We start from the raw sequence: 27,268 nt of genomic DNA on the forward strand, positions 1-27,268 counted from the left end.
ATAAATTAGCAGAGCAGCAAATGCTTTTGGATACATACAAGCTGTTTTTAACAAGAACCAGGCACGTACATTTAAAAGCTTGCACTTTTTGAAGAAGTGTTTGGGGATCATCAGAGGCCAGTTTAGAGCAGCGCTTCTTGGACTGGCTGGTCCCTTGTTACCTAATCTAAACGATATGGGCACTTTCGCTTTGGGCTTGAGGTTGCTCAGCTGGCGTCCCCTGGGAAAGAGTGGCCTATGAAGAACTCCTTTTATTATTCATCAGGGCCCGCCCTCCCCCGTTGTGGCTCGGAACAGCTCCACCTCATCCCTCTCGGCTGGGAGCTGGGCAGACTCCCCGCTCCGCCTGTCTCTATCCAGCCGCGCCATGGCGAAGTGGGGCCGCTTTGCCGAGAAGCTGCGGCGCGGCCTGGGGTCGCAGCCAGGGGCTCCCTGCCCGCCTCTTCTCGGTTGGAGGGCTGTATCCGGCACGGCAGAAGCCGCTGCGGCCTCTCCGAGTGAGGCACGGCTGAAGGGCTTCGAAGAATTGCCCGGGCCCGGGATACTGGAGTCCACCTACTGGCTCCTCGTGAGGGGCTACTTGCTCCACACGCACCGCCTGCAGGTCGGGGAGGGGGCTCGCCTGCGTGGGTACGTCGGGAGGCGACAGGGGACGCGCCCGCGGGAAGGAGGGAGGGAGAGGGACGGGGGAGGGGGGTCCAGAGGCACGGCACGGCCCGGCCCGGGCAGGACAACTGGCGGGCATCCGAAAGCGAGGGGGCTGCTTTGTGCCCTCGGCCTTCGACGAGGTCCCAGCCGGGCTGTTGGCAACTGGCGGCCGGACCAAGAAAGGACGCATCTGTAAAACTCATCTGAGGAAAGGGAGGCTTGTTCGGGCGTTAGAACAGGACAGAGCCGAATCCCTTTTATAAATGGTGCGGGGGGGGGGGCGTCGGGGGTGGGTTTCCAGTCTGCCGGTCCCGGCGTCTTTCCTCGATGGGTCGGTAATGGGAGCTGAAGAAGGATGCTTTCCCGTGTCGCGATCCAAGCATGTTTAGGGACCACGGAGTTGTGGTGAGGACTCTGCACATGCCCAGATTCGTTCAATCTTTTTATTTTTATTTTAATTCCTGGCTGACTGTTGACTGGTTGACCCAAAGCGGGTCAAATAAAGCCATGGCTGGCATGTGGGGGCTGCTCTCCGAGTAGGGCAGGCCATGCAGAAAATGCAACACAGGACAAGTGGGGGCATGGTGCGCTTGCTCTTGGAAGAATTACCTGTGGGGCCCACGTTTATTGATGGGAGTTCCCAGCCAAGGTGATGGATGAGCCTGAGGAAGTATTAGGCAGGGCTGCGGAGTTTCTTCAGAAGTTAAAAAGGCGTTCCTTCTGTGTAAATGATAATAGTTATGAAGCCTCAGCATCTTTTTATCCACTTGTATATCATCCAAAATACCTTTTGGAGATGAATAGTTTTAATATGGCTGTGCCGCTGGCTCTCATCCCGTTTGGATTTGTATCTCTGATTCTTCACAGGCTGAACAAGCAATGCTGCCTAACAGGGCTAGAGATATTTTGCTTCCTGTGGCAAAGCATTAAAAACCTGTTTCTACAAATCATAATGAATAGCACCTAAAATCAAGCCAATTATTCTGGTAACTGAAGCAGAACATGTCACAAATGCTTCATGGCAAAAGTACAATAACCAAGTAACCATTTGTGTGTATTACTTCTTTGGAGCAGAGATTGTCCAGGTTGTCCTATAGAATGCAGAGGGACATTGCTGGCAAAAGATAGCATATATCATATTGGCAGAGGAACAGGTAAAACAGGTAAAAATGGTTTCAACTAACCATTTGCAATCTTTTTAAAGTCTGCTGCCTAAGGCAGCTGCCTAACTCTGCCATTTGTAAAGATTATCTTGGGCTTAAATTACATGGCCAGTATTTTGAGAATACTAGAACTTGGAACGTTTTTAATACTGTATGAAGTAAATCTTGACTGTGTTGAAATCCATACAAGAATTAATCTGATTAATGCACTAATTCTCTTTGGGAAATATTCGTTAACATTCATGAATATATGTAAGAAAAGCAATGCACTGTAAAAATTTAAAATTTTCATCAATAAAACTTATTAACAGTAAAAAAAAAATCAAAAGGGGGGAAAACCCTCCATGGTCAATATCTTGTTCTGTAGCTCCACTGATCTAGTGAGAGTGGCATCACTTGCAGTGGCAGGTAGCCATTAATTCAAGAGTTCCTGCTTTGTTTTCTGATTGTGTACAACTTATGTATAATGAGATGAAATTGCACACAACCAAAAATCAAAGTGGGAACTCTTTAATTAGTGGCAATCTGCCACTGTGAGGTACTATCAGTTTCACTGCACTGGCAAACTTGTGAAACAAGATGCTGTCCTCTGAAGCTATGGCTTTCTGATGTGCAGGGGAAGGGACAGGTTCCATGTGCCCTGATGTTTTTGCACTGCAGAACCCAGCGTTCCTCACCTTTTACTAGGGTGGTTAGATCTGATGGGAGTTGGAGTACAACCACAATTGAACAGTAAAAAAAGTATTAAAGATAACACCTGAGTTTGAAACATAGAGGCTAAAAAATACTTGCATGTCAGAGATCAGCACTATGTGCTCTTCCAGTACTGATTAAAAGTAAGGTGGTACAGATACGAGGGGGTGCTGATAAGTATTGAGCCTTTCCCAGAAAAAATTGAGCTAGAAAGCTATAACTGCCCTACTGTTCTACATACAAGGAGGTGCTGATGAGTATTGAGCCTTTCCCAGAAAATATTGAGCTAGGAAGCTATAAATTGCAGGGTGTGTTGGCCAATTTGTCTGTATTCAATGGTGCAAAAATCAACCGCCTATGATTCTAACTTATCTTTCATGTTCAGGTCCAAAGTGAACATGGCAGCACCTCCAGAAAAGTTGGAACTTTGTATGCGGTCCCCAGCCTCATTTCAGAAACCTTCCACTAATGATTAGTCTGATCAGGGTAACATATTCCTCCCTTGGCCACCCAACGGATGGGGAAAGAAAAGAGATTAAAGGGGTGGCAGAGATGGAGATGAAAGAGGCTATGCAAGGAAAGGAAAATGTTTGCCAGGGCCAGGACAGGCCAGCCATGAACCCAGGCAAGGTAATCAGCTCAGGTGGTAGAACCGCTTGTCACTTGTGGTGACCACTGCCATAGCCTTGATGCAACAAGTCAACATATGATTGCCAGTTACTTTACTCACCTCTGGCACAGTGACTCAGGCACAAGGGCCCCATTAGAGCCAGGCATTCAAATACACAGGTGAGAAGTGCTCAACTATGCTATGCAGATGAGCTGGTGGTTTGGCATAGCAAAGTTCTGGTTCCTCGGCCACCACTGCTCTCTTCCTTTACATGGGGTTGGTTGTTACATGGGTGGAGCTTCTCATGTCAAGCAGTGGAAGAGTTTGTCTTGACCTTGGCTCCGTGCGTTTTTTCTCTCTGCCTTATCCACCATTGGTTCTAGCCCTGCCTTCCATTCACATGCTGCCCCCCCCATACATCCACAGACTTCCACAGGTGGGGGTGAGAAAGGTTTCCCCAGCCCTGTTCAAAAAGAATTTCACAAAGAATTAAACAACTCATGCTTTGGGGATAGTGATCAGACAACTGGGCATTTGATCTGCCACATGTTTAACATCATGAAGACAGTGCTAAACATAGGTCTTTGTCTACAACTGACAAAGTGGCTCATAATTCCTGTTCATACTGGCTACATTGCTGTGGCAGTCATTCTCAGCTGTGGTTCCCAGCCTTTGGTCTTCCAGCTCCTTTGGACTTCAGCTCCCAGAGTCCCTGACCGTTGACCATGTTGGCTAGGGTTTCTGGGAGTTGGTGTTCAAAAACATGTAGAGGGCTAAAGGCTGTTCCTCTGTTGTGTCACCACAGCAGCTAAGCCATATTCTGCTAAACATTAAGCCAGTCTATAAAAGTGCAGGAAGCTAGACCTGCTGGGAAGGTCATGTTTTGTCCCCAAAGATAGGATAGTGCTTTGCAAGACTCAAAGGAGAGAGGAAAAGAAGATAAATTAGCAAATATAAAGACATCTGGTTTTAAGTGTCAGTTTGACTATTATTAGTGGTGTTTTTCATGGTTTACCAAAGAACTGGCTAAGATCTAACTTGTTGGGCATGAATCAAAAGTGTGGGTGTGTTTATGAGCTGCATGAACACTTGGTTTCTCAGGTAGCTTTGAGAACTTGGCCAGTAAAGAAGCTGGCATGGTACAAGAAACATCAGATGTTGTTTTGCTCTTTACAGAGTGCTTTGCCTTGGGAAATTGCCCATTCCCAAAAAACAAGAACCTGTGTAACAACTAAATAGCATTGTATGTGCTGCTGCTTGTGAATTGTTTTGAAAAGTAGGCCAAAGTAGCTTAGCAGCTATGTAACTGTAACACATAGCTGCTGAGAGTATTTGAATTGTTTATTGTGGAGCTGTGTAAGGAATAACTAACTAAAGAGCTTGTTTACATGGCTGGGCTGGAATGGGCTAAACAGGCTCACCAGGAGGTCTAGTATGCCCTTTGATATGGGCATCACATCTAAATGGCATATGAACACCATAACCCTATTTGGTCTGTTTTTTTAAGTGTATGCATGTTCAGTATGTGTATTCCAGTAATCTTTACGAGGATTGTATTAAGTATATGTATAATGATATACATACCTAATACACTGGCTAAATAGCTTGGTGAGTTAGTTTCCCGTTGCAGAGCTAGAGTTCAGTTCCCCACTATGCATCCCAGAACTGCCAGGTGGTATGGCCTTGGGCAGGCTGCACAGTCCCAGGATGCCCCCCAGAAGAAGGGAACGTTAAGCCACTTCTGAATACTTTCTACCTAGAAAACCCTGGAAAAGGTCACCATAACTCAGAATTGACTTGACAGCACACAGTTATTATTGGATAACCAATGTGGTGTAGTAGACAGAATGATGGACTAGGACTCAGTTCTGAATCCCTGCTCAGCCATAGAAACCCACAAGAGGTGTGGAACTGGAAGTAAAACAACTCCTTAAGTGTTTCGCTTACCTTGAAAACCCTACTAGGGTTTTGACTTGATAGCACATACAGTAATAACAACAATACCTAATACATCCTTGAGAATCCCCTGGACTGCAAGGAGATCAAACCTGTCCATTCTGAAGGAAATCAACCCTGAGTGCTCACTGGAAGGACAGATCCTGAAACTGAGGCTCCAATACTTTGGCCATCTCATGAGAAGAGAAGACTCCCTGGAAAAGACCCTGACGTTGGGAAAGTGCGAAGGCAAGAGGAGAAGGGGATGACAGCGGACGAGATGGTTGGACAGTGTCATCGAAGCGACCAACATGAATTTGACCCAACTCTGGGAGGCAGTGGAAGACAGGAGGGCCTGGCGTGCTGTGGTCCATGGGGTCACAAAGAGTCGAACATGACTAAAGGACTAAACAACAACAACAAATACATTTCTCTTAAGGTCCAGTCCAGAGCATGCAGCAGCCTAAGCAACCTAATATACATACCTAATACACAAATATATTTTTCCCTTGTCTTAAAAAAAACCCCACAGCTTTTGTTTGTTGGTTGGTTTTGGTGACACTGAATTGCAGCAAAAGGGCAGAATAAGCTGGCAGCTGCCGCTTCCTTCCAGGAGTGTATGCACATCGCTGAAAGAGATTGCAGCTACAACCTTTAAGCAGAAGTTTCCCACAAAAATGCAACAACCTCAGTCCCTTAGACTCTGATTGTCTCATATATGCACTCTCATCTTAATCATAGCTCTTTCTTTTTATTACACACTCACCCTCTTGTACCAAACAATTCTCCAGTTGAGAATTATACCAACCAATCTCCATATACAAAAATTGTAAACTGTGTTTTATGTGTCATCAAGACAAAACCAGCTTATAGTGACCCTAACAGGGCTTTCAAGGAAAGTGAGATATTTAGGGAGTGGTTTTACTAGTTTCACAAACCTCCTGCACACACACCCATGAGTTTCCATGGCCAAGCAGGGATTTGAAATCAGGTGTCCTGAATCCTAGTTCATCACTCTCCAAACTATATCACACACGACTCTCTCCTAGCACATGTCCAGCCACCATCACTCATCCTGCCTACCAGTACAAACTGGTATATATAAGACTAAAAAGCCCAGGAATCCCAAAAAGATGGTCAATAGAGAGGGATCATGGAGAGTGAAGCCAAAATGTCTGGAGGGCAATCTGAGGAAACCTAGACTTTAGAGATAGCAAACCTAGATATAGAGAGGTTCCTGTGAAGTGTAGTGGTGCCATGTAAACAGTCTGAAAGTACCTTCATTTTTTAAAATTACTTGTGTGTTCTGCCTTACCTCTAAGTCACTTGGGAGAGCAAACATCATTCTTACAGCATCCCTAAGTGAATGCTCAACTTAGTATGGATAAAATATTGCCAATTCTCACATTAAAACTAAAACAAAACTTTGATTTTTGTAAAATACATTCACCTTTGCTGTTAGAGAGAGCTGAAGTACAGTATGTCTATGCTGCCCCTGTTCTTTTTTATTTATTTATTTATTTATTTATTTATTTATTTATTTATTTATTTATTTATTTATTTATTTATATCCCGCCTATCTGGTCATGTCAGGACGTTATATCCTTCAGGCATCCCTTTGATTTCCACCCTGAGTAGTATCGATCAATATCTGTATCAATATCAACATTCTTCGTGGATGTAGAAACCAGCCATCTGTTCTGTATTCAAATCATTTTACTGTTTGAATGATTCTGGTGAACCAGGGAAAGACGGCTCACTGGATGGTTTCAAGATCCCCAGGTATTCCTGAACAGAGCCCAGAGATTCCGTACAGGGTTTGTTATCTGTCATCTAAGGGTTGAATATTTGTGACATCTTCCAGTTATGGAAACCTGAAATCATCCAGAATGTCTTTGGTATAAGATTTCATGAAACAGATTTTTGGCAGCCCACTGTATCACTACAGCCAAAAAGGGACCAAGTAATTCCAGGCGTAAAAACATACCACAGACTAGATAATGAAGGAAGAGAAAAACATCTCCTGGGTGAGTGGAGAATGGGAATGTGTCATATTGAATCAGCATGTTCATTCATCCTTTAATACTGTATAGATAGGGGAAATTTTTAAAAATTCTTCAATCCCTATTTAGGGAATACACTTTGAATTTGGCAGCTATTGTTGTTCTCCAATATATAAACACACTGTATGTTTAGCAGTTTGAAAGAATTGTGTTTGTGTGTGTGTTTTCCAAATCAAATATTTATTCCCAGGCATCTCTACAGGAAAGATTATTTATTTATTTATTCATTTATTCATTTATTCATTCATTCATTCATTTATTCATTTATTTATTTATTTATTTATTTATTTATTTATTTATTTATTTATTTATTTATTTATTTATTTATTTATTTATTTATTTATTTATACATGCCCCACCTATCTGGTCAATACGACCACTCATATTATATTATATTATATTATATTATATTATATTATATTATATTATATTATATTATATTATATTATATTATATTATATTATATTATATTATATTATATTATATTATATTATAAAGAGATAATTGTTACATACAGCATTGATGTTACCTGTCTGTCATGGGATTGGAGGGAAAGTTCCATCCTATGGGGAGTGGAAGGCGGGACATCAGGAGGAGGGGCTGTACTGTATATATATGTGAAGCTTGTGTGGAGAGCTGAGAGAAGAGCTGAGAGAAGAAGCTGGTGTGGGAGTCTGTGTGTCAGACAGGGTACTACTGTGTGTCAGTCAGTACCAACCTGATAGGTTCAGGTGTCTGTATGGTTAGCCAGAACTGATAGGTTCAGGGTCTGTGCTTTATTTAAGAGTGTTCTGAGTGAACCAAACTGGTGTATGCATGATTGAGACTAAGCCACGTTACTGTATCTTATTCACTTGATCATTTTATTTTCCCTGTGTGTTCTTTAAATAAACCTTATTCTTTTATTTGTTGAAAATCCATTCCTGGTCTGTGTGACTCCTTACAGGGAATGGTTGGTGGCAGCTTAGTGAAACTGTGGCATATCCCAGTAGGTCTGGGTTTGCCACATTGATTGGTGTCCAGCGTGTGGATACAACTGGTCCAGTTGTCCAGTGGTCCAGCAAAGCCTTGGCAAGTGTGCCCAGAGCAAGGGGGGTCTAGCCAGGGACAATCTGAGAGCGCGTAGGTAATCTTCTAGGCTTACCTCACGGGGAGGTAGGCTAGTGGAAGAACGTGTAACCTCAGATTGGGGACTAGATTAGGGAGCTCTGAGGCAACCTGTTTTGGCGGGAAAAAGGCTGAGGCAAAACTGAGTGAAGTAGCAGTGATCTAGCTTGTCTGCTGAGAGGCCTAGCAGAGGGGGGTTGGACTCTGGCTGGCAACAGTTGCAAGTTAGTGCTGAAGAACAACAGCAATCTATAGAAGGCTGGTTCTGAGGCAAAAGAAAGAGAGAGAGAAAAAAAGTGGTCGCTTTATTTTGAGGCTTGACTTTTGAAAGCAGCCTGTTCTGGGGGGGGATTATGCCCTTGACTCGAAGCCAAATGGCAGAAATGGGTGAAGTGAAAGACCCACAGGTGGACCAGGGTTCTGAGGATGAATTTGGCTCAGTGCAGGAGGACAGCACGGGAGAGCAGAACCCAGAACTCAGGAAAATGCTCATAGCCCAACAGCATGAACTGAGGATGAGGCAATTTGAGATGGAGGAAAGATTAGAGAGAGAAAGAATGCAGGAAAGGGAGAAACAAAGACAATTTGAATTGGGATTAGAGAGAGAGAAAATTGCTCTGGAAAAAGAAAGAATGGCGTTTGAGTTAAGAAAATTGGAAATGATGAACCAGAACAATAATAACAATAGGGATTCTGAGGGGGGCCAATTGTCTAAAACTGACCTGAAGAAATTCCCTGTGTACCACAAGGGGGATTGCCCTGAGGTGTTCTTTTCCCTCGTGGAAAGAGCGTTTGTGGACTTCTCAGTAAGGGAAACTGAGAAGATGACCATCATGCAATCTTTAATCAGTGGCAGCCTGGCAGAAGTCTATGCAGAGATGCCAGAGGAACTGCTGAAAGATTTCGCAGAGTTTAAAAAACTGGTGTTTGCCAGACATGGGATAAATGCGGAACAGCTGAGGCAAAGATTCAGGTCGCTCACCAAGAAACCAGAGCAGACTTTTACCCAAGTGGGGGCCCAACTGGTGAGGCTGCTAGAGAAATGGCTATCTCAGGAGGGGACAGAGACCTTTCAGCAGCTCAAAGACTTGATAGCGCTGGAACAGTTCTATTCAGTCCTGCATGGGGAACTGAAGTTCCAGGTGAGGGAAAGGAAACCGAAATCTGTGGCGGAGGCGGCCGAGATCGCAGATTTTATTTCCCAAATAAGAAAGCCCTTAGGTGAGGGGAAATCTGTAGGTAAACCCAAAGAAACCTACAGCAAGTACTCTCAGGGACCAGGAAAAAACCAGCAAGTGGGAGGGGCCCATGGTGAAGGGAAGCCCTCAGACATGAAACCAAGACCTCAGATTTTGGAGGGAAAACCAAAACAAGATGAGAAAGACTCAAAATACAGCAGAAAATGTTATTTCTGTCAAGGAAAGGGCCATCTAATCTCAGAGTGTGAGAAATTAAAGCAGCTAAAAGGAAATGTGCCTCATGATTTGAGTGGAACCAAGCCAAAAGCTGTGTTCTGTGTCCAGAAAGAGCAAAGCTCCTTGCCACTGAGGGAGCCTGTTGCCATGGCTACTCAATCTGGAACAATTACATCTGCTGATCAGGCTGAGGAAAATGGTCCTCTTGTGGAGGTCAAGCGCTGCTTGCTAGTGAGAACAGATTCACAGTTGTTTGAAACCGCAGGGGTGGACGTAGGAATACTTGACCATCAGTATAGGGGGCTAAGGGATACTTGTTCCCAGGTGACTCTGTGCCATCCAGATATTATTCCTAGGGAGTATATAATCCCGAATGAGAGCCTAAAGGTGGCAGGGATTGAGGGACAGGTGATCTCACTACCAGTAGCTGAGGTACCTGTGAGCTTTCAAGGCTGGAGGGGAGTTTGGCGGCTAGCGATTTCATCGACTCTGCCAGCAGCCGTGCTCGTGGGAAATGACCTGGCTGAATATGTGAAACGGGTGCTAGTAATTACACGTTCACAAGCCACCACGGGGACAGTTCAGGGGGGTATTGAAGAGCCCGAGACAGAAGCAGATGAGGGGAGTTCAGAAGCTGTGGTGGAAACCTTAACCACAGACAGCAGATTTGGCCAAGAGCAAAAGGCAGACACCACTCTCCAAAAGTGTTTTGAACAGGTGACCGACACCCAGCTAACACCTGAAGCCCCAGCGAGATTTCACGAGAGAAAGGGAATTTTATATAGAGAGACCCTGATGAATATCTCAAAAGGGGGAGATGGGATCAGAAGTCAGCTAGTGGTACCTGAAAAGTATCGCCCCATGATCTTACAAAGGGGGCACTCTGACATGTTTGCTGCGCACTTAGGGGTGAACAAAACACAGCAGAGAATCACACAGAATTTTTACTGGCCTGAAATAGGGAAGCAGATCAAGGAGTTCTGTAAGCAATGTGATGTGTGTCAGAGGCAGGGGAATAACCGTGACAGGACCAAAGCAAAGTTGTGCCTTTTGCCTGTGATTGACACTCCGTTCAAATGTATAGGGGTGGATATTGTGGGACCTTTGCCCAAGGCCACAAAGAGGGGGAACAGGTTCATTCTCACCATTGTGGACCATGCCACGAGGTACCCTGAAGCCATTCCCTTGACTAACATTGAAACTAACACAGTGGCAGATGCCTTGGTGGGGTATATGTCCAGGATGGGATTTGCCTCAGAAATAATCACAGATTTGGGCGCATCGTTTACATCGAAGCTCATGAAACGGTTATGGCAAATCTGTGGAATTAAACACAAGGAAACCACTGCCTATCACCCCGAAAGTAATGGGTTAACGGAGAAGTTCAATGGGACTCTGATGCGCATGATTAGGGCTTACTTGGCAGAGAATCCAACCAATTGGGACCAGAAGCTGCAATCCCTTTTGTTTGCTTATCGATCAGTGCCACAAGCCAGTACCGGGTTCAGTCCGTTTGAACTTTTGTTTGGGAGAAGGGTGAAAGGGCCACTCGATTTAATCAAACAAAATTGGGAGCAGATCACCCAGGATGACCCACAAGACGTTGTGACATATATAGACTCGTTAAGGAATGACCTAAAGAGAAACCTAGAGCTAGCAGCAGAGAACCTGCAAGCTCAGAAGGTCAGACAGAAAACCTGGTATGATCAGAAAGCCAGGGAGAGGCACTTTAACCCAGGGGAGGAAGTGCTTTGGCCTAGGCTCTGCAAAGAGAACAAACTGCAGCTGGGTAGCCCAGAAATAAAAGACTTGGGTCACATAGTAGGGGGAGGAGTGATAAAACCCCTAGAGGCCAAGATAGAAGCTGTTCGGGATTGGCCCAGACCCAACACCAAGAAAAAAGTCAAATCATTTCTTGGGTTGGTGGGCTACTACAGAAAATTCATCCCGAGGTTTAGCGAGATAGCGACTCCGCTGACCGATCTGACGCGGAAGAAGACTGATGACCGCATCCCGTGGACCAGCGACTGTGAGGAGGCGTTCCAGAGGTTGAAGGAGGCCCTCATCAACTATCCAGTGCTGCGTGCTCCAGACTTCGACCGGGAGTTCATCATCTACACCGATGCGTCTAACAGCGGGGTAGGAGCAGTTCTTTGCCAGGAGGATGAGAATGGTGACCAGCATCCAGTGTCCTACCTGAGTAGGAAACTCCAGAAAGGTGAGAGACATTTGGCAACCGTGGAAAAGGAGTGCCTGGCCACAGTCTACGCGATCCAGAAGGCCAAACCTTACATCTGGGGAAGACATTTTATTCTGTGCACTGACCATTCACCACTGCAGTGGTTAAAGACAATGAAAACCCACAATAGTAAACTTATGAGGTGGGCTTTAAACCTGCAAGACTATGACTTTGAAGTGAAGGTGGTCAGAGGGTCAGTGAACTGTGTTGCTGACGCCTTGTCAAGAAGACCCGAAGAATGAAGACGGCGAAAGAAACATGGACTATGTATATATTTTGGTGACCAAAGGTTAAATGTACTTGTTTATTAAACATGTTTGGTTTGTATGAATAAAGGTAACTTGATGTATTGTAAATGGTAAATGTTTAAATGCCTAATTGATATGTTTATCCTAGAGTAAGTATGGTATTGTATGTTATTGTATAACTGTTTTTGTATGTTTTGGATCCAGGTTGTTTTTTGGAGAAAAGCACTTTAGCTTTCCCCCTACAAAACAACTTATAAAGAGGGGAGGTGTTACATACAGCACTGATGTTACCTGTCTGTCATGGGTTTGGAGGGAAAGTTCCATCCTATGGGGAGTGGAAGGCGGGACATCAGGAGGAGGGGCTGTACTGTATATATATGTGAAGCTTGTGTGGAGAGCTGAGAGAAGAGCTGAGAGAAGAAGCTGGTGTGGGAGTCTGTGTGTCAGACAGGGTACTACTGTGTGTCAGTCAGTACCAACCTGATAGGTTCAGATGTCAGTATGGTTAGCCAGAACTGATAGGTTCAGGGTCTGTGCTTTATTTAAGAGTGTTCTGAGTGAACCAAACTGGTGTATGCATGATTGAGACTAAGCCACGTTACTGTATCTTATTCACTTGATCATTTTATTTTCCCTGTGTGTTCTTTAAATAAACCTTATTCTTTTATTTGTTGAAAATCCATTCCTGGTCTGTGTGACTCCTTACAGGGAATGGTTGGTGGCAGCTTAGTGAAACTGTGGCATATCCCAGTAGGTCTGGGTTTGCCACAATAATATTATAAGGAGATAATATATTATATTATTATGTTATATATGATATGATATGATATATATGATATGATAAGGAGATAATAGCAATTGGCTCCAGATGGCACAGGTCATATCATTTGCCCACTCCTCCTTTGAAAAACATGATCTACCCAGACTAATCACAACATTTGAAAGAATACATTTCTTGAATCTGGAAACTAGCAAGGGCCATGCAGCAGTGATTTACCACAGGTTATTGACAACTAGTAATGAGGGCCTACCACCTCTAAGATGTGGTGGGAGGAAAAGCTGCTAAACCCTCTGCTAAACACTCCATGGGATAATATAGTGGAGTTCAACATTGTTTAGAATTGTTGCAACTTTAGTGAGGGAAAATGTTTACAGTATGATTTTTTATAACATTGTATATCTGATAACTGAACAAAAGAGATAGAAATTTTTCCCATATATTGGAGGGATTTCAGGCAGTTAAGTTTATTTGCCGTACCTTGCATAATTCAATTGTGAACTGCCCAGATAGTGTTTTAGCATTATGGAGTGGTATATAAGCAGCTTGCTTTGCTTTGCTTTTTTTTTTTTTTTTCTTTATTACTAATTATACTGGCAGCAAGAATGGAGATTATCAGGCAATGATAACATGTCAAAGACGTACATTGGAAAAGAAGGTTGGTCAAACTGCATGGGCAGAAAAAAATGTACCTAAACGCCATGTTGCAAAAGGACTTGTCTTTGTCTATTTCAGATCCTTTCCAGGAAGCAGTATGGCCCCATTTGGAAGTCCCGGTTTGGCTCCTATATAAATATTAATATTGGCAGTCCTGAAATCTTAGAAGAATTGCTGCGTCAGGAGGGGAAATACCCCATACGGAGTGACATGGCCCTTTGGAAGGAACACAGGGACAAACGGCACCTACCTTATGGTCCCTTCACAGAGTAAGTGTAGAGCCAACCATATCCTATATCAGTTTGCCATTAATAGGGTATACCAAGCAGCCACTCTGCAAGCACCTTGAAAACAATGCAATGATAAACAGATTTCAGACCTCTTGTGGCGACATCCACCAATGAAAAGAGCTTCAGAAGTTAACCTTGAGGCAAAATCCGGAGCCGGAGGCAGTTCATGACTGTGTACAGTCACGATCTGGCAACTCCTGCGACGTTGCTGGAACCAGTTGTATTGGCTCTTGCCTTTCCATTGGACTACTTCAGTGACATGGAAAGTGGGGATTTGCTGCTTGGGTAATAGTCTATCCTCCATATTATTTTACCCAGGCTTCGTGCTCTGGAGGGGACACTCCAGCTTTGCATACAGCGTCAAAATAACATGGGAAGTAGCAATTACCAGTTATAAATCTTTGCTTGATTGGCGTAGAGCATGATGCCAGGGGCTACTTCTGACAGTGGGGGAGGTCACTGCACCTCACTAGGTAGGTACCATCCACCTTAAGCAGGGCAGCCCCCAGCCAGTAAGGTGCTGCCTCGCCATGGTCTATTAACCTCATGGGGTGTGTGGGGTTTAGGGTGAAAGCTGACAAGCAAATCAATAACCCTGCACCATGCAATAATCATAAGAAAACTTCTGCCCTAAAGTTGGGCACCTGGAATGTTCGGACAATGACCTCTGGCTTTTCTGATGACCTGCAGAGCATGTTACCATAGTCTCTTGAGACCAAAGGATGCCTACACCCAGATAAACAGAAGCCAGCATGCATTTGTCAAAAACAAATCTTACCAGACCAATCTTATCTGATCTGATCTGGGTAGGTGTGAGCAATGGCCTAAAAACAACAGAATGAAATTAAACAGGGATAAGTGCAAAGTACTGCACCTCTGGGGGATACCTGGCTCAGCAAAACTACGAGCAAGAAGGATCTTGGAATTGTCATAGATCACAAGCTGAATATGAGCCAACAGTGTGATGTGGCTACAGAAACGGCAAATGCTATTTTAGCAGAAGTACAGCTTCCACATCCTGTGAAGTGCTAATTCCCCTCTATTCAGCACTGCTTAGGCCTCACCTTGAATACTGTGTCCAGTTTTGGACACCACATTCAAGAAGGACAGTGACAAGTTGGAACAAGTTCAGAGGAGGGGAGCAAGAATGATCAGGGGACTGGAAACCAAGCCCTATGAGGAAAGATTTAAATAATTGAGCATGTTTAGCCTTGAGAAAAGAAGACCGAGGGGAGATATGATAACACTTTTCAAATACTTGAAAGGCTGTCACACAGAGGATGGTCAGGACCTGTTCTCAATAGTCCCAGAGTGCAGGACACACAACAATGGGCTCAAATTACAGGAAGTCAGATTTTGGTTGAATATCAGGAAAAACTTCCTAACAGAGCAGTAAGACAGTGGAACCAGTTAGTTCGAGAGGTGGTGAGTGTTCCAATACTGGAGACATTCAAGAGAAACTTAGACAACCACCTTGCAGATATCCTTTGATCTGTATTCCTGCATCGAGCAGGGGGCTGGATTTGATGGCCTTATAGGCCCCTTCCAACTTCAGTATCTATGTTTCTATGATTATCTCATTTTTTAATCCAGTAACCTCCTTGGTAGACAGTAGGAATGCTGTAGACTAATATATTTTGACTTTGACAAAGTGCCCCATGATATTCTGATTAGTAAGCTAGCTGGGTATGGGTTGGATAGAACAACTGTCAGGAAGACCCAGAAGCATACTGAGAAAGTGCTTATCAATGGCTCCTTCTCAAACTTGGAGAAGGCATCAATTGGGCTACCACAAGGCTCAGTTCTGGACTGCTCTTCAACATTTTTATTAATGACTTGGATGAGAGAGTGCAGGGAATATTTATCAGATTTGCAGATAACACAATATTGGGTGGAAGACAGGACCTTGGTTCCTACCTTGGAAGACAGGAACAAAATGCAGAAAGGTCTTGATAGGCTTGAGCACTGGGCTGAAAAAAACAAAATGAAATTTAACAAGGATAAGAACAAAGTTCTATGTCTAGGAAGAAGAAACAAAACGCACAGTTACAGATGGGGGATACTTGGCTCAGTAATACTACAAGTGAGAAGGATCTTGGAATTGTTGTAGATCAAAAGCTGAATATGAGCCAACAGTACAATGCGGCTGTAAAAAAGGCAAATGCCATTTTAGGATGAATTAACAGAAGTATAGTCTCCAAATCCTGGGAGATTCTAGTCCCATCGATTTGGCACTAGTTAAGCCTCATCTAGAACACTGTGTCAATTTAAGAAGAATGCCAGCAAACTAGAGCAAGTTCAGAGGAATGCAACAAGGATGATCAAGGGACTGGAAACCAAGCCCTGTGAAGAAAGATTGAAAGAACTGAGCATCTTTAGCCTTGAGAAAAGAAGACTAAGGGGAGATATGATATCACTTTTCACATACTTGTAATACAGGGGTGGAGCAGGATATGTTGTCAATTACCCCAGAGTGGTGGACCCATAATAGTGGGCTCAAGCTACAGGAAGCCAGATTTAGGCTGCATATCAAGAAAAAGTTAACTGTTAGAGCAGTATGACAATAGAACCAATTATCTCGAGAGATGATGCGCATTTCAGTGCTGGAGGCATTCAAGAGAAAATTGGACAACCATCTGTCAGATCTGCCTTGATGTAGATTCCTGCACCGTGCAGGAGGACAGACTCAATGGCCTTAGAGGCTGCTTCCAACTCAATAATTCTATGATTCTAGTATTCAGAAGAAAAAAAACAGACTTTGCCTCATGAACCTTTCTGACCTGGAAGATACATCTAAAGCAGAGGTGGACAATATGCACTCTGTGGGCTGCATGTGCACCACTCCCTCAATCTCTCCAACATCATCACACACACCCTCATTGAAAGATTTTATGCCTAAACTTTGGGGCATCCAAGAAATCCTCAAAGGTTCTCTATGAAGACAATTGCTTCAAGATGTTGGGGCCATTGAATACCAATGGCACCCCTAAACGTTTTTTAAATTTTGTTTTTAAATGTTAGCCACTAGAAGATAAAAGTGGATTTTCTCTAAGTATTATTACATCAGGAAAAAAACAGAGCTTGGAAATATTCCATTCTGGAACTACAATTCCCAGAATCTTCCAGCCACAAAAAAAGTCATGTTTCAAGCTTTGGAAACAAACCAACATTTAGTATGTAGGGTGTTCAAAGGGCTGCTGAAGCCCTGCTGGCTAACATCTGGAAACATTGCTCAGCTGCACCCACCCACCCATTTTCCTGAGATCTTATGAAGTATCACACATTAGTATGCCACCCTTCCCAAAATAAGACTCCATCCATCCTCCGCTGCAGTCAGCCTTTTTAAAAGTCTCTGCTGGTTCCAAAGGAAGCCTCTTAAAATCCTAATAATGTGATGGGGGGCAGTTTGAGGAAAAAAGGTTTCTGGGGGGGGGTCTGCTGCTGTAAACAGCCTTTCCCATGTCCTTTCCTGCAGCAACTTTGGCCTTAAAGTGGACAAAGGCTTCCCCACTCTGGCCTTAAGATCTGGATTGCAGCATTAGAAAGTGCTCCCGCAGCATTTCCATGCTCTGTTGTTAGAACTGCCTGAACATGTCATACCAGGGGATAAGTGCAAAGTCTCAGTTCTTCTGGTCACTATGCAGGGAGAGCCCAGGCTGGAACTGTGAGGGGATCAGATAGCTGCAAAGGTGTGTGCCTGATCATATCAGAAAGTTTTGCTCCAAGGAGGGTCATCTCCCTTACAGCAATCTTTATATTTGACAGAGAATTGCTCCAGCCTGGCCCCCAAAAGTAGAAGCCCTATAGCTGGATCAAATGTTCCAGCTTGGTCAGGGATGGGGGTCAAGCTGGAGCACATGTCACTATATAGTATGTGATCACTGGGAAACAGATCACACCAAACCAGTACACAAGCAGTCCAAACTATAATCTGTTTCCATGTGTGGTCACATCCAGTGTCTCATCCATGATCCCTCACCCTCTCTCTCATTCCTAGAGATGGAGAGCGGTGGCACCGCCTGCGACAGATATTAAACCAAAGAATGCTCAAACCGTCGGAAGCTGTGTTGTATGTAGATGTCATCAATGAGGTGGTGTCTGACCTGATGACACATCTTGAGAATGAGAGAAGAAAGAGCACTTCTGGGGTAGTGGTCCAGGATATCGCCAATGTATTGTACCGATTTGCTTTGGAAGGTACGTTTGCCGTTTATTCTGTACAGCATTGATTTCCTCCTGCTTGTTCAATTATTGCTCTGTTGGCCTGATGCACAGTTGAAAGATGAACCCTGACAATGTCAGGAAGTTAGAGGCATTAGTGGTGTGTAAATGTCATTGTGCAGGCACTCATCCTGACCCATGCTCCAGAGCTGCATAGAAAGAAGTCAGGTAAATCATGTCTGTTGCAGTCCAAAACTATGGGGTCAGATGGAGCTAATGATACTATTTGCTTTCAAACAGGCATGTGGGGTTAAAATTGCAGCTGCCCAAACTCAGTGATACTAGTCAAACTAAGCACAAGCAGCTGATCACAGGAATCAGTTTAAGAATTTCTAAATGTTATGTATTAACCTGAATTTGTCTGTGTTTGTGTATTTCAACAACAAAAAAACTTTTTAAAAAGATATGTGTTCCAAGGTATGAGAGGATGATGAGGACAGGACAACTTTCCTCACTAAAAATTCTTATTTTTAAAAAAATTAAAAATATCAGAGAAGTGAGGGGAAAAAACTGATTTAGCAAATCTGTGCCAGAGGATAAAGGGACACAATCACAATATATAACATACCCAGATTGAAAACTAAAGTGGAAGAGTTAGTTTGATATTTTTTGTGTATGAAACAGGTGTGATCCATATTTTTGGTGTCCGTGTGTAAAGATTTCTGTTTTGACTGTAAGCCTTTCCAAGGCAAGCTCTTCTTGGGTCCTTTTGAGGAAGACCAAGCTGATTCCCTCCATATTGTCTTTCTGCAAGCAGAAGGATGGCTTTATTTAAACAGATCATTGACAACCTACCTTGTGTGCTTGTGAAGGGATTTTAATTACGTGGGCGCTGCAGTTTTCTTTAATTTTTTTTAAATTTGGCCACTGGTGGTTATGCTTTCATTCATCTTTTTTTTCTTTTTCTTTATGGTACTTGTTTTCTGGTTCACCCTAAATTCTCTGAAGTTCTATTTATAGAGAAGAGATAGGATATAAATCAAGCAAACAAACACTAAAAACATTAATTTGTTGATTGATTGATTGATTGATTGATTGATTGATTGATTGATTGATTGATTGATTGATTGATTGATTGATTGATTTGTATGCTGCTCATCTGGTCTATACGACCACTCTAGGCGGCTTAATATAATCCTTCTAAACTAGAGATCATTATTAGAGTGAAGAATATGTGACCTTTATCCAACTCCTGTGATTCTTTGCCAGTGATTATAGTGGCTGGGCTGTAAAGCCACATATTTTCTCCCCTCAACTTGACTGACAAGTAGATAGATGCTATCACCCAGTAGAAGTGATAAATTATGTAAAGGATATTATCATACTAGTGAATTCCCCGTATAACCTACCCCCATTTCTGTTTCTTTCTATATGTTTTAGTAACCAAAGGTTGGCATATTGCATAAATCTGAAATTACAACTGTAATTCCCTTGATGTGTCTAACCTTCTTTCTTTGCTTGTACTTCAGCCTCTCCTCCTCTTCCTCATCCTCTCTGCTTCCAGTCTTCTCTGATTATTCTGTTAGGAGCCATTTGCACTTAATTACTGCTTTCTTTTTCTGGTGGCTGACATTTTATGTAGACCCGAGGACTATCTTCCACCTGTGCTTTCCACCTTCAGGCATTTCATACATCCTCTTTGAGACTCGCATTGGCTGTCTAGAGAAGCAGATCCCTGCTGAGACACAGCACTTTATTGATGCAATCGGAACCATGTTAAAGAATTCTCTTTTTGTCACCATCTTACCCAAGTGGACACGAGATATGCTACCTTATTGGAACCGATACCTGGAGGGTTGGGACACTATTTTTGCCTTTGGTATGTGAATGATAACTATTCATCTGGTGTTTCAGTCTGTATGAATTATCTGAGCAGTTACATGCAAGACCAGTCCTCCCCTTAAGGAAACTGAGGCAGCCACTTCACATGTCAGATGCACAGGGCAGAGGGGTGGGGTGGGGTAGTTGAATATTGGAGGACAGACCGGCCTGTTCTGCACTCTCTCAGTTGACTGTCCATACTCTGGGGTGGCAGTCACTACCCCATTAGCAGTGTTGAAACAAGAGGTTTGTGGAATGGGAGGGGAATCGTTTTATCCATTGCCTTAGAGAGAGGGAATATTTTTGCTTAGCCCACTGGAAGCTGAGATGTATCCCACTCATTCTTGAGGAATGGGAAGATTTGTCATATCTTTAAGCCTCCTCAAATACCCAAGATGGCAGGAAATAAAGAAGTCAATTGTGAATGTCAGGCCAGGCTGAGTGTTATGTTCCCAAGGTAACATATGTGCTTTCATTGCTCTAGGCAAAAAACTGATTAATCAGAGGATGGTAGAGTTAGAGAAGTGTCTTGAACGGGGTGAGGAAGTCTCAGGCTATCTAACCTATCTACTCTCCAGTGGGCGGCTTAGCCATGAGGAAGTGTATGGCAGCATAGCTGAGCTCCTTCTGGCTGGTGTGGATACGGTAAGGCATTAACTTCTTATCCATTTTATTTGGGTGCCCACAGCAAAACAGAGTCATGAGTCAAAAAGTGTTTGCTGGTCATGGCTTTAAAAAAAAAGAAGTTTGCAGTCTGTTAATCTGCTTTGTACTCTTAAACTACAATGGTCTTGAGGGGGTGACACTAGCCAGCACTCCAGATGGTGATGGGGGCTGCAGTTCAGCAGTCTCCAGAGAGGCACAATATGCTCCCCTGTGCCTTATCCACTCTTGTCTACTTTGCCTACCAGGAGTTATCTGGGGTTTGTGATCAAGCTCACCTGCTCTCTGAATCGTCTAATGAAATGCCAGAGACGAATGGGTTAAAGCAAGTGCTGTACCTCTGAGTCTTTCCCTCAAATGCCTAGAAAGATGCATACCTACAGATAGTGGCCAATCCTGGATGGTTCACCACATTTCAGTGTAATTGGTTGAGGACAGAGGGTAGGTGAATTAGCCTGCTCTACATTCCAAGCCTCCCACACTTAATGGTGTTGGAGACACCTCCAAGGAGAATTCAGCTTTGCCTATGGGGATTAAATAGTCCAATGTGTCCAGCAGGTGAACGCTCTGTGCCACCGGTCTTTATCACCATACTTCATAACCTTTTTCCAGCATACCCTCTATGACCTGGCACCACGAAGAGCCGTGCAAAACACATGGAAAGAAGACCTCTGCAAAACTCAAGATAGCTAGCTTGGAGTGACCCATGCAGATCAACACACATGTGAAATAAACACATGTGTATGTTCTGAAAGACTGGCTCTGACTCTGAACCCAAGAGGCTGAATCTAGACTTAGAGTCGACCCATTAAAAGCAGTGGAAGAACATTGCTTTCCATGGGTTTAGTTTAAATGTGGCTGACCCAGCCTAGTAATTCCAGTTTTCTTTTGCTTGTGTTTCAGCACAAAATAATTACTGTATCTGTCCACAGAGAGAAAGATGAGATATATTTTAATTAATAAAAACAACATGTATCCTACATTAGCTTCAGTAATTTGAAAAGGGCATCTGTAGTGAGAGTTCTTGCACACAGTCCTGAATTAAATTATTTAGACTTTTGAGAGGAATTTCACCATCACATGCTATCAGGTTCATGAGGACTGACTCTCTTTAAGTTATGTTCATGAGACAGTTTTAGGATTTGTTCCTATGTTCCGGCACCCTTGCTTTCTCTTCTCAGACATCCAATACCCTTTCATGGGCCTTGTACCATCTGGCCAGAAACCCTGACATCCAGGAAGAATTGTACCAGGAGGTGATCAGTGTGGTACCCAAGGACCAAATTCCTGATGCCAAGGATCTTACCAGGATGCCACTGCTTAAGGCAGTGATCAAAGAGACTCTCAGGTGAGAGCCTTCATAATTGTGCAAAGGAGCAGAGAATAAAGTTTCAAGTGAGGAGTGTGTTCGCCACCCACTGCTTCTGTTACATCAAGAATGGAGACCAGGTGTCCCTCCATATGTTGCTGGTCTCCAACCCATAAACATCAGCCCACATAGCCAGCGGTGTGCAGTAACAGGAGTTGCACTCCCACAATATCTGGAGGATGACACATCTAATCCTGCTTTATACCCCTATTGCCATGCTTACTCTGAGACAGCTTTATCACTTATTTCCCCTTGTGTTTCTTTGTTTCCTCCCTTGTTTACTATGCTGCACACTGACTCTTCCTCTGGTGTCTTATAGACTTTATCCTGTGGTCCCAACCAATGCCCGAATCATTGCAAAGAATGATGTGGTTGTTGGGGGATACAAGTTTCCAAAGGACGTGAGTAAACTGGCTGTCTTTGATTTTGCATCTCTGATGTTTGTGAACATCCTAGACTAAATGACCAGAAATGGAGGTGAAAGAAGACAGGATTGTTCACTAGATTTGCTATCCAGACAAGCCAGGCTGGAAAAAAGCCCAGATGAAAATAGCATGTAGAGGAGTGTGAGAGTGCAGCTACAAGAGGGTTGTCCATTCTAATGAGCTTTGGCTATGACTGCCTATCTAGCTACTAAACCACCCTCATGGTTTTGCTGTTCAAAAAAACCTCAAGGACCTTGCAGGTAAGACTCATAGTGGGCTGTTTTCCTCTGTACATGCCCACAGTCCACTGAGAACTTCTGTGGAGATTTTGTTGGTGGTTCTGCAGCCAATGGAATGCTGTTAGGTACCATCATGAAGGATGTTTTTTTTTTTCCTGCAGTGATGCCCTCCCTCTCAGTAAGACTTTTCTGAAGTGATTTGAGAGGCAGGAACTGTTCAGTTTTACAATATCTGCTAGCCATGTTATCTCTGTTAGGGGTGTACCTGCTCTATACCCAAATGAAGTGCATACAGATTGGGGCTGACCGACACTGTATCCTATGGGTGATGTACTGGCCTACTTTGTTCCTGAGCCTGTGATATTATTTGTGCATCTCTATATTTCTGGTGGTTTTATTAATCCTGTGAGTTAAGGGTGGGGAATGTAAACCACTGTGACCAGAAGAGCTGTTGCTTTATTTGTGTGAGTTACTGACTCAAACCCCATACAACAATCATATTTCCATCATTACATCACATACACACAATCCTAACATTGTAATAACATCTCCAAAAAAAAAAAGTAAACTAAGCTGAGTGAGAGGACAAAGAAGAATATTTCAGAATACAAAGAGGCTATTTAAGCAACAACACACATCTTTTTTGTCCTAAAGCTCATGAGAATGACTAGCAGAGCAGCTTCAAGAGGATATATACCATACAGTGGCCTCAGTCTGTGTGCTTCCTAGGAGCTCAGTGGTTAGAGTGTCCTGAGGAGGCCGTGGGCTTTATTGGGGGCTTCAACTGTCAGTCACCACCTCCTTTGGCACCAGCAGCTGAATCTACCAAATCACTTTTGATATCCCCTTTCCTCAGTGCAAACGTCTGGCCCCCTTTTCAAACCTATGATTGCCAGAGAGGAGACCAATGAGCTGTTGTGGCATTGCTTCACTCCACGAGTGAAGTGTGGGTCTTCTTTCTTGTGCAGAGTCACTCCATAACTGCACAAATAGCCCAGATTTGGTTCATTTTTTCACATTTGCCTGAAGAGCACTGCACTTGCCTATTGTTTTCCAGGTTCTCTGGACATACATTTTAAGGTAAACCATTTAGAAATATTATCATGAAAAGCAATATAAAATAGTACTGTAAATAAACATCTAACTTGGAATAATGGGAAATAAGAAGATAAACAGCATGAATGCTGTATGCAGCTCATGTTCCCGAGGTAACTGTGTCTGTTATTTTGCTTGCCATGATGAGGGAAGTGGAGGAGGAATCTGTGGTTGAAGAGCAATATATTTACTATTGGGGATGTGAGGTCTGTTCCTAACTCTCTGTTTCTCTCTCTGAACCCAGACCCTCTTCGTGCTGGCTCACTACGCTCTCTCACATGACGAAGCCAGCTTCCCGGAGCCAGAGCGCTTTCTGCCACATCGCTGGCTGAGAGATAAGAGAGACATACTTCCCCACCCCTTCAGCTCCATCCCCTTTGGGTATGGGGTGCGTGCCTGTGTGGGGCGCCGCATTGCTGAGCTTGAGATGCATCTGGCTCTTGCCAGAGTAAGTTGATTCTATATATATTACGGTGTGCGCGTGCGCCTCTTCCCTGCTAAAATCACCTGCTTTTGTGTGGTCCCCATAATTTATTTATTTATTTATTGTCATTGTAAGTACAGTATATGCACAGTATACCCATACAATGAAATTCACAGACACCCAGAGACCAGACACATGCACACACATAAAATTCCCCAAACATTCCCCACCCACTAAAAATAATTCTATATATTGATTCTCTATATATATTGCGGTGTGTGTGTGTGTGTGTGTGTGTGTGCGTGTGCGTGTGCGTGTGCGCGCACACACGTGAGAACAGAATGCATGATTCTCCAGATGTTGGACTATGAACCTCATCATCCCTCCCAGAGGCTATGGTGATTAGGGTTGGTGGAGGTTACAGTTCAGCAATATCTGGGGGGCCACACTTTCCTCACTGTCATCACTGTGGAATTTGAGGAAATCCTACCTTGCTTTTCCTCAAGCAGGCAAGCAGAATAATTCAGGGAGTAATACACTTGCTTCAGATGGCTATTAACATGCCAGAAATCCAGTACTTAGCATGGGATGCAGCTACAGTTGCAATCATAGGACAGAAGACAGGATGGTAGAAATTAACACTCCTAGCCATGTATTTGTTGAGAGTTGTGTGGAACTTGTGTGAATTCCCCAAAAATGCGCAGCAAGAAGTGCCAGCCGGTTAGGCAGAATTAACTGGAAGTTCCCCTTTTTGGTAATCTCCCCTCACCAAACACTAGCACATAACCAAAATACTCAGGAGGTCTTTTTATCATTAAATAAAGAAGTCTATTTTACTCACATGAGGTTATCATTCTTAAAGGTTTCTGTTTGTTACATAATAAACATCTTAAAGGTATGAAACAATAGCTTGATGTATAAAGATCTGAGAGAGAACAAGTAAGTGTCTTGTTTGAGGTTTAATCACCTCAGAGAGAGAAGAGGCAGTTACAGAGGCAGTTACAGACTAGTAACAGTTAAAGCTTCCCTCTGATTGGTTAGTATTCAAAACTATATACTAGCAAGTTAGTCTGTGCACTGGATGGTCTTCCCTTTTGAAATTTACAGTTAGATTGGTTGACCATCCAGTACATCCAACGGTATTCACGAAGGCCTTCACGGCTGGGATCCAATGTGTGTGAGTAATGTTCTCTGAAGATGCCAGCCACAGAGGCTGGCGAAACATTAGGAAGAACAACCTTCAGAACACGGCCAAAGAGCCCAAAAACCCCACAACTCCTAGCCTTACTAATTCATGGTCCAGAGCCATCACTGTAATTGAGGCACTAATCATCTTGCCACCTATTTCCCCTTCCTCTTTATTTCAGATTCAAAATCAATCAGACAGGACATTCAGGGAGCACAGCAGTATTTTTGATCTTTCCTCACATACGAAGCCTCCGGCTCTTCTTCCTAGCCAGGATATCTCAATAATTCCATGGCAAGGTTGAACACAGTGTCCTCCTCCATGTGTTGTCAGGCTGCAGCAACATTGCAGTTTCAGAGGGAACAGAAAGTGATGAGGAATGTTAGGGGTTATAATACAGCAACAACTGGATGGTTACAAGTTGCCCATCTCTGTTTTATGCGGAAAAGAAGAGTTTATGTAGAAAAAGGTTCCACACTTCTGCTGTGGGGAGGAATTTGGTAGCAATGACCTTGGGGCAGAGGTGGGAATGATGGATTGCTCCTACCTCCATCCCTCACCACATTGGTTAGGCTGTCAGGATTGGATGGGCATTGGAGGCCCACAATGAGTGGAGCGTAAACCCTGCCTTAAGGAGAGAGTGATCACACACACACTCCTTTTCACTCTAATGACTAAAACAGTGTTGCCTGTGTACATGGCAGCCACATTACTGGCAAGGCAATGATACACTACAGGAGATCGGAGACAAACAGGGTCATCACAGTTATGGGAGGTCAGATTATGTAGGATAGGAGTAGGCAGCAGAGGGGATCCAAAGCATGGAGCATCCCACTAATGTTAATCGCTGTTGTATCTTTTCCCCCAGATCATCCGGATATTCTTACTCAAACCAGACCATCAAAGCATGGAGGTGAAACCCCTCGCTCGTATTGTGCTTGTGCCTGACAAACCCATTAACCTGGAGTTCTTGCACAGAGAGACAGGGCTCTAACGAAGAACCATCATCATCATCTTAATAGACTGCAGAGATTTCATTCTGTAACTTTAGGATTTGAATGTGACCTGGGGTGCCAGTTGATGGGTCTCTCTATACCCACCTCACCCTGAGCCTCTCTGACAATAGTTGCACCATTATGGCCTTCTCTCTTGGATCCTTGCAAGGCTGCACACCACATCCCATTCCTGATTTATGCTTGCGGTGTGAATAGCCTACAATTTACAATGTAGCCAGTGTCTCTCAGAACTGGTCAACGGTTTCTCCTTCTCTACTTTCCTGTTTACAGGCTGAGATTACTAATCCATGATGATTAGTAAACGTCCCTCTTCCTCTATAACAGTCTTCCCTACCAGACATCCCAGATAACAAACTCCCATCACTCCATTTACTACTGGTGGGAGTCCAGCCCAAGAAAGCACAAGAGTGGGATGAGCTGATGATTACAGATCATTAATCTGCTGCTTTTTTGCATCACTGATGGACTCAGATTTCTTGGTGCCTTTATTCCTCCATAGAACTTTTGTTTTCAAATAAAGTGAAAATATGTAGTTGGGGAGTGGGGGAGAATATGAATAACAAAACAACAAGATCAATAAAGAAATGGGCAAACTTTTTCACTCTTTGTGTGGCTTGGATGTACTTGTGTAAAAACTAAAACAAAACAGTCTTAAGGATAATTTACTCAACAAATGAAACATGGTCTGGATGAATTGCATAGCATGCGATATTCATATGGACAGTGTTTCCCAACCTTGGGTAAACCAGGTGTTCTTGTTTGCAATTCACAGAAGTCTTCCCCGCCAGCTGTGCTCACTGGGGTTTTTGGAGTTGCAGCCCAAGAACACCTGGGTTGGGAACCACTGGATCTTGGCATCAAAGACAGTGTGCTGTAGTGATCAGAAGATTGGAGTGACAAGATTTGGGTCTAAATTTCCACACTTTACATATGTTTGGGGATATGTTTTGCCGTAATCTGTGA

At 43.6% G+C, this 27,268-nt stretch overlaps 2 protein-coding genes across 2 annotated transcripts in view; both read left to right on the plus strand.

Annotated features, from left to right (window-relative positions):
* The window catches only part of LOC144585996 (uncharacterized), a 338,930-nt gene that overhangs the window by 248,556 nt on the left and 63,106 nt on the right, over positions 1 to 27,268 (plus strand). The window lies entirely within an intron of this gene.
* On the plus strand, positions 290 to 26,906 carry CYP27A1 (cytochrome P450 family 27 subfamily A member 1). Its single transcript, XM_020792136.3, has 9 exons — positions 290 to 604; positions 13,635 to 13,825; positions 17,844 to 18,043; positions 19,689 to 19,886; positions 20,373 to 20,533; positions 21,733 to 21,899; positions 22,240 to 22,321; positions 23,924 to 24,127; positions 26,158 to 26,906. The coding sequence occupies exons 1-9, from the start codon at positions 368 to 370 to the stop codon at positions 26,281 to 26,283; spliced, it is 1,566 nt and encodes a 521-aa protein (XP_020647795.2). The 5' UTR covers positions 290 to 367; the 3' UTR covers positions 26,284 to 26,906.

This window comes from Pogona vitticeps, chromosome 1, assembly GCF_051106095.1.
Source record: "Pogona vitticeps strain Pit_001003342236 chromosome 1, PviZW2.1, whole genome shotgun sequence".
Taxonomy (NCBI): Eukaryota; Metazoa; Chordata; class Lepidosauria; order Squamata; family Agamidae; genus Pogona; species Pogona vitticeps.

Bases quoted from the DNA above. Each gene is read 5' to 3' on its own strand.
- CYP27A1 (XM_020792136.3), top strand. From the start codon at position 368: ATGGCGAAGTGGGGCCGCTTTGCCGAGAAGCTGCGGCGCGGCCTGGGG. The intron at 605-13,634 runs GTCGGGGAGGGG...TGTCTATTTCAG, and splicing joins TCCACACGCACCGCCTGCAG to ATCCTTTCCAGGAAGCAGTA. The intron at 24,128-26,157 runs GTAAGTTGATTC...CTTTTCCCCCAG, and splicing joins TGCATCTGGCTCTTGCCAGA to ATCATCCGGATATTCTTACT.